Source organism: Danio rerio, chromosome 11 (genome assembly GCF_049306965.1).
Source record: "Danio rerio strain Tuebingen ecotype United States chromosome 11, GRCz12tu, whole genome shotgun sequence".
Taxonomy (NCBI): domain Eukaryota; kingdom Metazoa; phylum Chordata; class Actinopteri; order Cypriniformes; family Danionidae; genus Danio; species Danio rerio.
In genome coordinates, this window is record NC_133186.1 from 47,752,501 (window position 1) to 47,768,876 (window position 16,376).

The 16,376-nt window shown below is 42.7% G+C and overlaps 1 protein-coding gene across 6 annotated transcripts in view; it reads right to left on the reverse strand.

Moving 5' to 3' along the window:
* The window catches only part of LOC100329480 (lysyl oxidase homolog 4), a 49,965-nt gene that overhangs the window by 5,475 nt on the left and 28,114 nt on the right, over positions 1–16,376 (reverse strand). For 5 of the 6 annotated variants that reach the window (XM_073917206.1, XM_073917208.1, XM_073917209.1 and 2 more), the window contains 4 exons: positions 7,236–7,274; positions 5,932–6,130; positions 5,352–5,532; positions 63–217 (listed from right to left, as the gene is read on the reverse strand). In XM_073917206.1, the coding sequence (XP_073773307.1) occupies positions 63–217; positions 5,352–5,532; positions 5,932–6,130; positions 7,236–7,274 (574 nt within the window). Of the gene's footprint in view, positions 1–62; positions 218–5,351; positions 5,533–5,931; positions 6,131–7,235; positions 7,275–16,182; positions 16,223–16,376 lie in introns of those variants that run through there. The other variant, XM_073917211.1, reaches the window with a different exon arrangement.

The following is a 16,376-nucleotide window of genomic DNA, read 5'->3' on the forward strand; positions in this document are numbered from 1 at the left end:
TGCTCATATATCACAGAGTATTCAGTTAGTTACTATTGTGTGTGTGTGTGTGTGTGTCATACAGTGCTGCTCAGGCCAGTGTTTGGCACGTTGCAGCGCACAGACGCGTCCTGTGTGTGTCTGCAGCTGTACAGCGGAACGTCCTGGAAGCGGCACTCAGTGATGGAGCTCTCCTGACCAGAACACTGCACTTCATCCATGTGGATGGGGCCCGTACCTGACACACACACACACACACACACATGCAAAGACACAGGCAAACAGTTAAACAATCAAGACAAGCACTGAACAGACACATCAACACACAAGCACACATAAGCAGTGTAATACAAGTGTAAAAGATTCATGTGGACAGCACTGACAGCGCTTCACTCTCTCCAAATGTGTTTCTGTCTCAGTCTTATTCCTAAATAGATTATATTGATTTCCTCAACATTCTTCACACAATCCCCCATAATGACAATGTGGAGACAGAGTTTCTGAAACTGTTGCAGATTATTAAAAATAAAAAGCTGTAAAATCTCATGTTCATCAGTATTCTCAGGCTTTGCTCAAGACTCTGTTGATGCCCTTTTTGCAGTGATTACAGCCTCGAGTCTTTCTGAATATGAGCTCTGCAAACCTGTCTTTGGGAATGTTTGCCTGTTCCTCTTTGCAGTTCCTCTCAGGCTCTATCAGGTTGGATGGGAAGCGACGGTGTGCAGCCATCTTCAGATCTCTCCAGAGATGTTCAATAGGATTTAGGTCTGGGCTCTGACCGGGCCACATTCACCGAGTTGTTGTTGTGCTGCTGCATTGATATGTTGGCGGTGTGCTTTGGGTCATTGTCCTGCTGGCAGATGAAGCGTCGCCCCAGTCTGAGGTGGAGAGCACTCTTGTGCAGGTCTTCATTCAGGATGTCTCTGTACATCGCTGCATTCATCTTTCCCTCTATCCTGACTATTCTTCCAGTTACTGCTGCTGACACACATCCCCACAGCATGATGCAAACACCACCATGCTGCACTGTAGGGATGCTGTTAGCCTGCTGATGAGCGCCGCCTGCTGTTCTCCACACGTAACGCCTGGCGTTCACTCCAAACAGTTCAGTTTGAGTCTCATCAGAGCAGAGAGTTTAGTTTCTGATGCTCTGAGAGTCCTGCAGATGGTGAACTCCAGGCGGGGAGTGTCTTCCGTCTGCCCGCTCTACCATACAGATGCCTGATTGGTGGATTGCTGCACAGATGGTTGTCCTTCTGTAAGCTTCTCCTCTCTCCACAGAAGAACGCTGGAGCTCAGACAGAGTGACCATCGGGTTATTGATCACCTGACTGAGGCTCTTCTCCCCGATCACTCAGCTTAGATGTCCGGCCAGCTCTAGGAAGAGTCCTGCTGGTTAAACATCTTCCACTGACGGATGATGGAGGCCGCTGTGCTCACTGGAGCTTTCAGAGCAGCAGAAATGTTTCTGTCACCTTCACCAGCCTTGTGCCTCCAGACAATCCTGTCTCAGAGGTCTACAGGCAGTTCCTTTGTCTTCATGCTTGGTTTGTGCTTTGTCATGCACTGTCAACCCTGGACCCTTATATAGACAGGTGTAGCCTGATCAGATCATGTCCATCAGCTGAATTGAGCACAGGTGAACTCCAGTGAAGCTGCTGAAGCATCTCCAGAATGACCAGTGGAGACAGAATGAACCTGAGCTCCATGTAGAGCTTCACACTAAAGCCTGAGAATACTGATGTACATCTGATCTTACAGCTGTTTTATTCTTAATAAATCAATTTCAATTTCAGAAACTCTGTCTCCACATGCTCAGTATGGGGGATTGTGTGTAGAATGTTGAGGGAATACATCAATATAATCCATTTAGGAATAAGACTGTGACAGAAACACATGTGGAGAGAGTGAAGCGCTGTCAGTGCTGTCCACATGCTCTGTATTTTTATTTGATTTGTTTGTTTCAGATTTTATACAAACTTTCAGTGCAGAAATAGCAGAAAATATCAGCACTCGCCCCCTGACATTATACACGTTTGAGTCCTCATAAACCACCAAAACCAGCACACACAAAAACACACACTCAGACGTCTGTGTCTCCTCTTTACCTGCTCGAAATAGTGATCAGCGCGTTGTGTTTGGCAGAAAACCCCTGCGTCTGGCTGCGTGTGTGTGTTTCTGTGTGTGTGTGTGTGTGTGTGTGTGAGTGTGAGTGTGTGTGTGTGTGATGTGGACACTGCAGTGGGTAAATTACACACACTGGCCAAATGGAAGAGTTTAATAGCTGGAAATAGAATCAGACGTGTGTGTGTGTGTGTGTGTGTGTGTGTGTGTGTGTGTGTGTGTGTGTGTGTGTGTGTGATGGACGAGACTCCCTGTAATTTGTGCACGGTTGGGTCATGATGTCAGCACACACACACACACGTGTACATGTCTCCTCAGACAACGGTGGATTATTCAGAGCATTGACACACACAGACTGCTGGAAGCACAGAAATACACCACGCCACATCACACACTGCAGCAGAGCATGCTGGGAAACCTGCTGAGATGGAAAAACTGGCTTTATAGACGCGTCGCGGATGTGTCCATGCAGAACTCAGAGCACAGTGAGCTCAGACTGAACAGAGACACTTCACTGATACTCACACACTACACTACTACTGTTCCACTCACTCACTCACTTCAGCTCAGTCCCTTATTCATCAGGGGTCACCACAGCGGAATGAATCGCCAACTCATCTAGCATATGTTTTTTAGCAACGGATCCCCTTTCAGCTGCAACCCAGCACTGGAAAACACCCATACACACAGTCATACACTATGGCCAGTGTAGTTGATCTGTTCCCCTATAGCGCATGTGTTTGGACTGTGGGGGAAACCGGAGCACCCGGAGGAAACCCACACCAACACGGGGAGAACATGCAAACTCCACACAGAAACACACACTGACCCAGCCGAGACTCAAACCAGAGACCTTCCTGCTGTGAGGCGACACCACTGAGCCACCCTTAATCTAAAATGTGTAATAAAGTAACCCTTTAACAGCTAATAATCAACAGGGCTCAACAGAGCGTCACACACACAAGATCAGCGCAGATGCTGGATGAAATGTGCACATCAGGAGAGTAACATCAGTCTGTCTCGTGTGTGTAGGAGGCTCAGAGTTCCCACATCAGTGTGTTCAGCATCTCACACTCGGAGCTCAGTGTTTTCTGTTTAGACTCCGTCCTCACTCGAGCCTGAAACTCAAAGCGAGCTCGGCCGGCCGCTGGGAACAGAGGAAATACCAGGCGGAGCAGCGGCTCATATCAGCTCCACATCTCCAACACATTTTCCATCTTCAAGTGTTTATTCCTCCTCAAATGAACGCTCAGTCTCCCTCAACTGGGTCAAGACCTGCGTCAGCTTCTGTTGAACACAGAAGGAGAGATCTTGAAGAATGCTGGAAACCGGTAACCATTGGCTTACACAGCATGTGTTTCCCCGCTATAGACGTCAGTGGTTTTCAGCATTCTTCAAAATATCTTGCGTAGGGCACTGTCATACACCCGGCGCAGTGTGGCGCAAGACGCAGCGCAGTAGTCTTTTGGTAGTTTCAGCTTGGCGCAAGAGTGGTTTTGAGGCGTTGCGCTACGCTGTTTAAACAGCAAATGCATTAGCGCTCATTTGTGCGCTCATAGGCGTTCTGCTCTAAAAGGGAGGTGTTCTGAGGTGGACCGCTGGCGCGTCGCTATTTTGAGAAACTATAATAGATTTTTCATTAAACCCAAACTAACCCGGTCTAAACTCCAGCGCAGAGTTGCGCCTCGCTTACACACTGCTGAATACACACAAGAGAGCAATAGACACATATCTTCACATATGAAAAAATGTAAACATTAAGGATATATATAGGATATAATAAGAATAGATATAGAATATAAATATAAAGGATTAAAATATTACAAAACATATTATTTTCTAGCCGACATAAATATGAAAAATCACTGCTTTATGTCTTCTTCATCTCGGGAGGCTTTTTCAGTTCATTCATAACAATCTGCTTTGTATACTTTTTTTGTACACACTTCATTATTATTGTTCATTTATTCGTTTGCTGGAAATCAGAACTGAATTTAGAAATAGTTTTGAAATGAATATTTGCGCTTAACAAACTAAAGTATTTATTTATAGACTAACTGATGTCTGTGTGTAAAGGTTTCCCTATCCAAGAGTGAAAGTGAAAGTGATCCATTATCTCTCATTCTCAGCAGTAGAGTCTCTGTTTAACTGTTTTCTGTTAAATAAACCTCAACTGTTTACTGTTTGCTTGTGAAATGCTCAGTTTTTCCACTTAGACTTACTTTGCGTCCTGTAAATAGTGAATGCGCTCTTGGCGTGACGCAGCTGGCTCTTAAAGGCAATGGAAGATGAGACTCTGATTGGTTTATTCTTAAAACACACCTATAACTCATTAATAAAATAAACTCAACCCTTTTAGACCATGTGCCACGGCGCAAGGCAGATTTCCTGTGCATGAGCAAAAACGCGTCCTGACATGCCCTGAAAGCTTTTGTGCCCTGCGTTTTGCGCTCTGCGCATGGACCGTCAAAATAGAGCCGGTAGTGTTCAGCAGAAGCTGACGCAGGTCTTGACCCAGTTCAGAAACGCTCAGTTAATGGTGAGAAGTTTATTTTGGGCTGAACTGACCCTTTAAGCAGAGTAAATGATGATAGAATTTCCCATTGACCCTCCTGTTGACCATGACTGAGTCTGTTTGAAACGGCAGAAAACCCTGAACAATAAAGAGTTTAATCATCAAGATTAATGATGTTGTCTAAATGAGCACAACATTACAAAACAAACAATTATTCCCCATTCCCATCACGACTGAACATGTACAACAGCCATCCTCCTGACACACACACACACACACACACACACACACACACGCACGCTCACTCTCACACACACACACGCACGCACACTCACTCTCACACACACACACGCACGCACACTCACTCTCACACTCTCACACACACACACACACACACACTAATGATCTGCTGCTTTATCAGTTATGAATGCTGTCCTGCTAAACCAGGGGTGTCCACACTCAGTCCCGGTGGTCCGGTGTCCTGCATATTTTAGCTCCACCCCTAATCAAACACACCTGAACAGCTGATCAGGCTCTCACTAGATGTACTAGAAAGATCCCTGCAAGTGTGTTAAAGCAAGCTGGAGCTCACCTCAGCCGGTCACCGGCCCTGCAGGACTGATCTGCTGTGTTGTAGAGGTGTAGTGAAGGCGGCTCGCTCTGACCCTCAGGGTGTAGTAGTGTACACTGGTTTACAGACAGCAGGAGTGTTAATGCTGTGTGTGTGTGTTACCTTGACCCATGAGTGCTCCACGTGGGGCGTCTCTGGCGGAGCCGAAGCCCAGCTCTCTGCACACCACACTGGCCGCGGAGAGATCCCAGCGCCGGTCACACACCGTCCCCCATTTACCCTCAAGCAGCACCTCCACACGGCCCTCGCCCACCCGCGCACCCGCCTTCAGACGCACCGCCGCCTGCAGCACACACACACACACACACACACACACACACACACACACACACACACACACACACACACACACACACACAGGATGTTAGGCTGAGAGATTACATTAACATGTGTGCTGCTGGGTGTTTTCATCACTCTGGGCTGATTTTGAGGCCTGCAGGATCAATAGTCAATAGCTGTAGTCAATAACTGATTATAATGGAGGAAAGCAGCAGCACCATCACCAGAGAGGAGTCAAACTGTAGAGTGAGTGTGTCTACTGTAAGAGTTTCAGGGTGAATGATGACAGACTGCTGCTGATATGTGGGCTGCATTACTGCATTAACACTGAGGGGACTCAATGGAGAGTCATGCTGCAGGGGCACGCTGAACATGCTGTATGTGACCGGGCGCAGGTGCTCACGCTGATGGGGCGTCTGGAGGTGGAGTCTGTGTCGAACTGAGCTCCAGGAATGCAGCGCACCACCGCATGCATGCCTCCAGCACAGGGGACATCATCACTGCGCGACACAGACAGCAGAGCCCGACACTGAGCCAGAGACACCTCTGAGCCTGAACACTGCACACGCTCCACCCAGAACTGCTTCTTACTGACTGTAGACCTGCACACACACACACACACACACACACACACACACACACACACACACACACACACACACACCAAATCCTTCAATATGACGGGGAACATTTCATTCTGTTATTAAATGTTGTTTAACACAGATTACTATAGCAGAGGTTAAACTAGTTCTGCACTGTATAGACACACATTTACCAATAGCGGTTCATTCTGCTGGATAAGCCAGATCCACGTCAGAGAGAAGAGCAACACTTTTCAATAGTTATATGTGTGGGCGGCACGGTGGCGCAGTGGTTAGCACTGTGGCCTCACTTCAAGAAGGTCTCTGGTTTGAGTCCATGCTGGGTCAGTTGGTGTTTCTGTGTGGAGTTTGCATGTTCTCCCCGTGTTGGCGTGGGTTTCCTCCGGGTGCTCCGGTTTCCCCCACAGTCCAAACACATGCGCTATAGGGGAACTGATCAACTACACTGGCTGTAGTGTGTGAGTGTGTATGGGTGTTTTCCAGTACTAGGTTGCAGCTGGAAGGGCATCCGCTGTGTAAAACATATGCTGGAATAGTTGGTGGTTCATTCCGCTGTGGTGACCCCTGATTAATAGAGGGACTCAGCTGAAGGAGAATGAGTGAGTGAGTTGTGTAAATCTAAATCTGATCAGCGGAGGCTCTCCTGTCTCCAGCAGGTGCTGTTAGCTGAACTAGAGCTGATAACGAACACCAACACTGGGAAATACCAACAGACAATAATAATCTGAGTTTACTATGAGGTTTTTAGTCATTCCGGCTGATTAAATGTGTAAATGTGCACACTTTGACATGGTGTTTTGATTTGATTAGCACAGAAATATCACTTTTACCTCTTAATTTAAGTTTGATGATTATATAACCGAGGGAATTTATTTAATTAATGATAAGATATCATTTTTAAAGTAATTTATATGTGAAATATCATCATCCCACACTCAGCAGCACTGAATACAGCAGGTTTTCCCAGTATTCTGCTGCTGAAAATAAGCGAGTTCCTCCTTTTGCGCTTCACATGCTGACCTCAAACCACACTGCGTCTACAGCTCCGGTCATGTGCTCTCTTACTGTTATTGATAGTGTGAAACAGTGAATGAGAGATTCATACCTCACGGCTGGATCCTCCATCTTAGAGTCCCACAGTTTCCTGAGGACAATCAAAGCACACAAACAGACAAATACATTGGTTAGAATTAAATAAACAGGATTCAGACGAGTGACAGAGCTTGTTTATGTGTCAGTCTCATGTCTCTCACACATACACACACACACACACACACACACACACACACACACACACACACACACACACACACACACACACACACACACACACACACATATATATATAGGCATCCCTGTAGAAGGGTCAATGATAAACAAACAGTGTGACTGTAAGGCACAGACTGGTTTGGAGTCCGCAGACATACACACACATACGCACACACACACACACAGATCTGCATGTTCCCAGAGCTCCGCCAAACCCTCATGCTCGTGTTTCCTCTGCACATATGTGGAGGATCTGCTTGAGAACACACAGAATGAGGCCCGGGAGAGATCTGATCGGCTCTGGAAACAGAAGCTCTCAGTGTGTGTGTGTGTGTGAGTGTGTGTGTGTGTCTGTGTGTGTGTGTGTGTGTGTGTCTGTGTCTGTGAAATCACTCTGACACACGCTACACTCCTGTAACCCTGACCACAGACAGCACTGCATTGCCATTGGCTGACAGGTCTGTGGGGGCGGGGTTTAGGAGAGCAGCTCTGCTTTAGTCATATTTATATATGTATATCATGATTTACTATGTAGACTTCGGGTGCGTCTCAATCAGCTCCTTACTGAACTGTTCATCAGTGGGTTGAGTGGTTGAATTTGTGCACTAGTAAGGGCACTGTTGAGCTAGGTTCACTACACTGTTGACATGAGACATCTTCAGTACAGCAGCAGAACTAACAGGACATTTGCATGTTGTCATATTACAAAGTTATGTTAACTACATTTGATTACTAGTTTAATGAGTCACTGTTGACATAACTAATGATTTTGGGTATACTTGTTGACTAGTGAGTTGACTAGTTAATAAAGGAGTTTAGTGAGTTCACTAATATTAGCTGGGTTTCTTTACATAAGTTTAGTCAGTTACTAGTTAATTAACTAACAGCTAGATTGAGTTATGTGTTCACTAGTGAGTTGACTAGTAATTTAAAAAGTTTAGTGAGTTACTAATAAGTTAACTAATGATTAGGTGGGTTTACTTGTTGACTTGTGAGTTGACTAGGGAATATAATAGTTTAGTGAGTTGACTAATGATTAGGTGGGTTCACTTGTTGACTAGTGAGTTGACTAGGGAATATAATAGTTTAGTGAGTTGACTAATGATTAGGTGGGTTCACTTGTTGACTAGTGAGTTGACTAGGGAATATAATAGTTTAGTGAGTTGACTAATGATTAGGTGGGTTCACTTGTTGACTAGTGAGTTGACTAGGGAATATAATAGTTTAGTGAGTTGACTAATGATTAGGTGGGTTTACTTGTTGACTTGTGAGTTGACTAGGGAATATAATAGTTTAGTGAGTTGACTAATGATTAGGTGGGTTTACTTGTTGACTTGTGAGTTGACTAGGGAATATAATAGTTTAGTGAGTTGACTAATGATTAGGTGGGTTCACTTGTTGACTTGTGAGTTGACTAGGGAATATAATAGTTTAGTGAGTTGACTAATGATTAGGTGGGTTCACTTGTTGACTAGTGAGTTGACTAGTAATTAGAGAAGTTAAGTGAGTTAACATATTAGATGGGTTTCTTTAGATAAGTTTAGATGTCAGTTACTAATTAGTTACTAGTAAGTTAACTAATAATTAGCTGGGTTTTCTTGTTGGCTAGTGAGTTGAATAGTGTATATAACAGTTTAGTGAGCTAACTAATGATTAGATGGGTTTCTTCAGAGGAGTTTAGTCAGTTACTAACAACTAGATAAAGTTATGTGTTGACTAGAGATTAAAGAAGTTTCATGAGTTAGTAATAAGTTACCTAATGATTGGATGGGTTTACTTGTGGACTAGTGAGAGATTAGTTTAGTGAGTTAACTAATGAATAGATGGGTTTACTAGTTGTCTATTGAGCTGACTTGTTATTAGGTGAGTTTAGTGAGTTAGTAATAAGTTAACTAATGATTAGATGGGTTTGTTTGGAGAAGTGTAGTCAGTTACTAATTTAATTAACAGCTAGTTATGTGTTGACTAGTGTGTTGACTAGTAATTAAAGAAGTTTAATGAGTAAGTAATTAGTTAACTAATGATAAGATTGGTTTATTTGTTGACTAATGATTTAACTAGTGACAAAATGAGCAAAGTGAGTTACTAGTGAGTTGACTAATGATTAGATGGGTTTACTTGGAGGAGTTTAGTAAACTATTAGTTAGTTAACTAACAACTAGATAAAGTTATGTGTTGACTAGTGAGTTGACTTGTAATTAAAGAAATTTAATGAGTTTCTAATAAGTTAATTAATGATTAGTTGGGTTTACTTGTTGACTAATGAGTTGACTAGTGAATAGAGTGGTTTAATGAGTTAACTGATGAGTGGATGGGTTTACTTGTTGACTAGTGAGTTGATTAGTAATTGGAGTTTAGTGAGCTAACTAATGATTAGATGGGTTTTTCAGAGGAGTTTAGTCAGTTACTATTAAGTTTACTAACAACTAAATAAAGTTATGTGTTGACTAGAGATTAAAGAAGTTTAATGAGTTAGTAATAAGTTAACTAATGATTGGATGGGTTTACTTGTTGACTAATGAGTTGACTAGTGAATAGAGTAGTTTAATTAGTTAACTAATGATTAGATGGGTTTACTTGTTGACTAGTGAGTTAACTATTGATTAGATGAGCTCAGTGAGTTACTAATAATTAGATGGGTTAGTGTGTTGACAAGTGAGACAACTAGTTCAATAGAGGAGTTTTCTGAATAACTAATGAGTTAACTATGGATTAGATGAGTTAGTTGTTGACTAGTGACTAAACGAGTTTACCTGTTGATTGTTGATTCGATGAGGTTATCTTTTTTACTAGTGGGTTAACTAACAATCAGATGGTTTACCTGTTGACTAGTGAGTGTATTATGTATTGAATAAAGAGCTGTGTGGGGAGTTTGTAGTCCCATTAAGAACAGACTTGTTCAGACGTGTCATAGTAAAAGCTTTAAACCCGACAGTAGCGCTTTACTGCTCTGCTTTACTATTTTCATCTCATCTCAGGCTTTTCAACAAAGAGAGTTCAGCATGATGCAGCCCAAAGTGATCAAAGTAATTGTTTCTGGGTTTTGTCCTACAAAAACACGTCATGCTACAGAACTCATTAGATTTTACCACACACTTTATTTCCCAGCGCTGAAATCATGCACAGATTGTGTCCTAATGTGCAGTTTAAGAGTGAATGAATTAAAGCAGCAGTTAAAAATACCCACAAGCACCTGCTGAAACACACAGAGCTCTTTGTGTCGCATGGAAACACACAAACACTCATAAAAATAGCTAGTAAAGTACCATGATAGCATCGTGCTGTTGGAAATGTAGCGTGGTGAGTGGCAGAAGCAGCATGTGTGTGTTCATCATCCAGTAGCATGATATATATAGACTGTCTGTGTGTGTGTGTGTGTGTGTGTGTGTGTGTGTGTGTGTGTGTGTGTGTGTGCTGGTGGTCCGGCTGGCAGCAAGACTTTAGGAAACCACTTATTTGCCACATCAACAGCAGATTCATGCAGAGCTGTGATTGGCTGAGAGTGTCACATGACCAGAGCACAGACACACCCAGAGGAAAACGAAGAAGCATTAATGAACAATCATCAGTCAAAACATGAGCATACATGAAAACACACCACAGACAATCACTGTGTTTACATCCTGAAGATCAAAACCGCGACTCACACACGCCTGATCACGTCTGTCTGCAGATCAGCGTTAAACAGACCCGTACAATAACACAGCGCACACTTAACAATCATGCTGTGATCATCAAAACTAACATCCTGCTTCAGTTCCTCTTCAGAGAAGGAAAGTGGATGTTCTGAGGCCATCAAAAACAGTGAATTATGATGTTTAAACACACTGATCCAACGATAAGATGCAATCCGCAAAATAACAGCTCACATTCACAGGCTGAGAGGAAACACTGCACACAGCACTCCTTCCAGAACTGAGGGAACATTTCAGGCATTTTACAGTCATCCAACTGGACCTGAAACAATCCTACAGCAAATGTGTCATTTACAGTGACCTGAACAATGAGGACTCTAAAATAAGGCAAGATGCTTAGATGTGAAAGGAAACCTGTTGAATAACCCAGTAAAGACCAATAACAGAGTTGACAATGAGTTGACTAATGCCGTTGATGGTAATTGAATCTACAATAACCGAGTTAACAATAACAGAGTTAACAATAACGGAGTTAACAATAACGGAGTAAACAATAACGGAGTAAACAATAACGGAGTTGACAATAACGGAGTTGAAGGTAACCAAGTTGACAATAAGTTGACTGTAACGGAGTTGACGATAACGGAGTTGACGATAATAGAGTGACACTAAGTTGACAGTAACAGAGTTGACAATAACAGAGTTGACAATAACGGAGTTGACGATAATAGAGTTGACACTAAGTTGACTGTAACGGAGTTGACGATAACGGAGTTGACGATAATAGAGTGACACTAAGTTGACAGTAACAGAGTTGACAATAACAGAGTTGACAATAACGGAGTTGACGATAATAGAGTTGACACTAAGTTGACTGTAACGGAGTTGACAATAACAGAGTTGACAATAACGGAGTTGACGATAATAGAGTTGACGATAATAGAGTGACACTAAGTTGACAGTAACAGAGTTGACAATAACAGAGTTGACAATAACGGAGTTGACGATAATAGAGTTGACACTAAGTTGACAGTAACAGAGTTGACAATAACGGAGTTGACAATAACGGAGTTGACGATAATAGAGTTGACATTAAGTTGACTGTAACGGAGTTGACGATAATAGAGTTGACACTAAGTTGACTGTAACGGAGTTGACGATAATAGAGTTGACATTAAGTTGACTGTAACGGAGTTGACGATAATAGAGTGACACTAAGTTGACAGTAACAGAGTTGACAATAACGGAGTTGACAATAACGGAGTTGACGATAATAGAGTTGACATTAAGTTGACTGTAACGGAGTTGACGATAATAGAGTGACACTAAGTTGACAGTAACAGAGTTGACAATAACGGAGTTGACAATAACGGAGTTGACGATAATAGAGTTGACATTAAGTTGACTGTAACGGAGTTGACGATAATAGAGTTGACACTAAGTTGACTGTAACGGAGTTGACGATAATAGAGTTGACATTAAGTTGACTGTAACGGAGTTGACGATAATAGAGTTGACATTAAGTTGACTGTAACGGAGTTGACGATAATAGAGTTGACACTAAGTTGACTGTAACGGAGTTGACGATAATAGAGTTGACGATAATAGAGTTGACACTAAGTTGACAGTAACGGAGTTGACGATAACAGAGTTGACGATAATAGAGTGACACTAAGTTGACAGTAACGGAGTTGACGATAACGGAGTTGACGATAATAGAGTGACACTAAGTTGACAGTAACGGAGTTGACGATAACGGAGTTGACGATAATAGAGTGACACTAAGTTGACAGTAACGGAGTTGACAATAACGGAGTTGACAATAACAGAGTTGACGATAATAGAGTGACACTAAGTTGACTGTAACGGAGTTGACGATAACGGAGTTGACGATAAAAGAGTTGACACTAAGTTGACTGTAACGGAGTTGACGATAATAGAGTTGACACTAAGTTGACTGTAACGGAGTTGACGATAATAGAGTTGACATTAAGTTGACTGTAACGGAGTTGACGATAATAGAGTTGACGATAATAGAGTGACACTAAGTTGACAGTAACAGAGTTGACAATAACGGAGTTGACAATAACGGAGTTGACGATAATAGAGTTGACACTAAGTTGACTGTAACGGAGTTGACGATAATAGAGTTGACACTAAGTTGACTGTAACGGAGTTGACGATAATAGAGTTGACATTAAGTTGACTGTAACGGAGTTGACGATAATAGAGTTGACATTAAGTTGACTGTAACGGAGTTGACGATAATAGAGTTGACACTAAGTTGACTGTAACGGAGTTGACGATAATAGAGTTGACACTAAGTTGACTGTAACGGAGTTGACGATAATAGAGTTGACATTAAGTTGACTGTAACGGAGTTGACGATAATAGAGTTGACATTAAGTTGACTGTAACGGAGTTGACGATAATAGAGTTGACACTAAGTTGACAGTAACGGAGTTGACGATAACAGAGTTGACGATAATAGAGTGACACTAAGTTGACAGTAACGGAGTTGACGATAACGGAGTTGACGATAATAGAGTGACACTAAGTTGACAGTAACGGAGTTGACAATAACGGAGTTGACAATAACAGAGTTGACGATAATAGAGTGACACTAAGTTGACTGTAATGGAGTTGACGATAACAGAGTTGACAATAACAGAGTTGACGATAATAGAGTGACACTAAGTTGACTGTAACGGAGTTGACGATAACGGAGTTGACGATAAAAGAGTTGACACTAAGTTGACAGTACTAGAGTTGACGATAACGGAGTTGACTATAAGTTGACAGTACCAGAGTTGACGATAACGTAGTTGACAATAACGTAGATGAAGATAACGGAGTTGACAATGAGTTGACTGTAACAGAGTTAACGAAAACAGAGTTGATTTTAAAAGCATTGACAGTAACAGCGTTGACAATAACAGAATTGACAACAACAGAGTTGACAGTAACGTAGTTCACAATAACCGATTTGACAATAACGGAGTTGATGATAAAACAGTTGACAATAAGTTGACAGTAACAGAGTTGACGATAACAGCGTTGACAATAACGGAGTTGACAATAATGAAGTTAAAGATAACGGAGTTGACTATAAGTTGACAGTACCAGAGTTGATGATAACGTAGTTGAAGATGACGGAGTTGACAATGAGTTGACTGTAACAGAGTTGACAATAACAGAGTTGAGGGTAACAGAGTTGATTGTAACAGAGTTGATGGTAACCGAGTTGCAGTAACAGAAAACAGAAAATGTGTAATCAGACTTAATTATTTGATGTTGATTGAAGCCTAATGTATGATTGCGGAGATGGAGACAGTCAGAAATAGGTATAATCTGAGTTCTTAAGTTAATAAAGGCTAAAATGTCTCTAAATGAACATCTGGATATTATTATAGAGAGCGGGATATAATGCGTGACATTATCCAGAACTGATGGATTAATGTCTTGTGTTTAAGGGTGATGTTGGAGATGTAGAAAGCTCCGTCAGTCAGAGTTTGTTCCTGCTGGAGCAGAATCGGGTGGAGTCCTGAAGACTGAACCCGGCTATTAAAAATCACTCGCAGAAACACACAATCTCCCTGCGGCTGCAGTTTAATATAGTCAGGACACAAACTCCAGAGGTTAAACCCAAACTGACACTCAACCGGTCATTTACCACTCTGGAATAAATACAGTGTTCGGGGAACAATGCGAATATTCAGCCGCGCTCTGCAACCCATCAGTGTGCTCCTCAGGATGTTTGCAGCTTTCCAGAACAGTGAACATCTAAACACTGCACACTACTGAGGGAACTGGGGCATCTCAGCCTTCATCTAATGATAATCGCCAAGTGCTGTTCAACAAAGAGCCCTAACAACACGCCTCAGACACAACAGTACTAAACACTACAGTCAGTATCATGATGACAGCACATAATATTAGACTAGATATTCTTCAAGACACTAGTGTTCAGCTTACAGTGACATGTAAAGGCTTCACTAGGGTAATTAGGGTAAAGTTAGGGTAATTAGGCAAGTCATTGTATAACAGTGGTTTGCTCTGGAGACAATCCAACACTAATATTGCTGAAGGGGCCAATAATATCTGTCTGTCTGTCTGTCTGTCTGTATATCTATCCATCTCTTCATCATGAGTGACTGTAGTCAAATCTCTTTTCTCTGTAATCAGCAGTGAAATAAAGAGTTTTACAAGAGGCAAACCTGTCCATCTCTGTCTACAGCGCATCATTCAGCCTTTATAGAGTCAAATATCTGACTTTAACATCTGAAAACCAAAACTGATCTCTGAAAACCAACCAACAGTGAAGAGTGAGCTGAGGACAGACACACACCCAGCCCAGATCCTGCTGAACCACCATCTGACATGTTTATTCCTCACAACACTCAGCATCAGCACTGATCAACAATCAGCACTCGAGATCTGTGTGTGTGTGTGTGTGTGTGTGTGTGTGTGTGGTTTGACACTGACAGGATTCTGACATTAAAACAGACGCTTTAATTACCCATAATCACACACAGACACCAGAACGGGACGCCTCAGCTCTGACCCAAATACACTATTGGGAACATCACTGCAGACTGCTGCTGCTAAAGGTCACCGACATGCTCCAGATCACTCACACACTCACACACTCACACACACACACACACACACACACACACACACACACACACACACACACACACACACACACACACACACACATACACTCAAACACACTCAAACACACTCAAACACACTCAAACACACACACACACACACACACACACACACTCTCATATAATCTCTCTCGCTTTCTCTCTCGCTAACACGCACACACTCTGTCAGGTCATTAGTGTGAGTGTGTGTGTGTGTGTGTGTGTGTCAGCGCTGCAGTGTGTGTGAACAAAGCGCTCAGTGTTAGCCGTTTCCTGCAGCTGATGGAGTGTGTTTGTGTGTGTTTGATCAGTCAGGGCAGATCCTCTAAACATCACGGCACACACTGTCCTGCTACGAGCGCACGCCACTCAACAACACACACACACACACACACACTCACACACACACACACACACACACACACACACACACACACACACACACACACACACACACACACACACACACACACACACACACACACACACACACAGAGTCGAGACACTGATGATGTTTCCACTGCTATCTGATAATTAGCTGTGACTAGCGGTTAGCATGTGAGCTGGTTTTAGCACATGCTGCTATTCCTGACTCTGCTGACATCAACCACACAGACGGAGGAACATCAGAGTCTCTCATCAGGACTATCCAGGAGACGCTTAGAAACATGCTGTGAAGGAAACTCC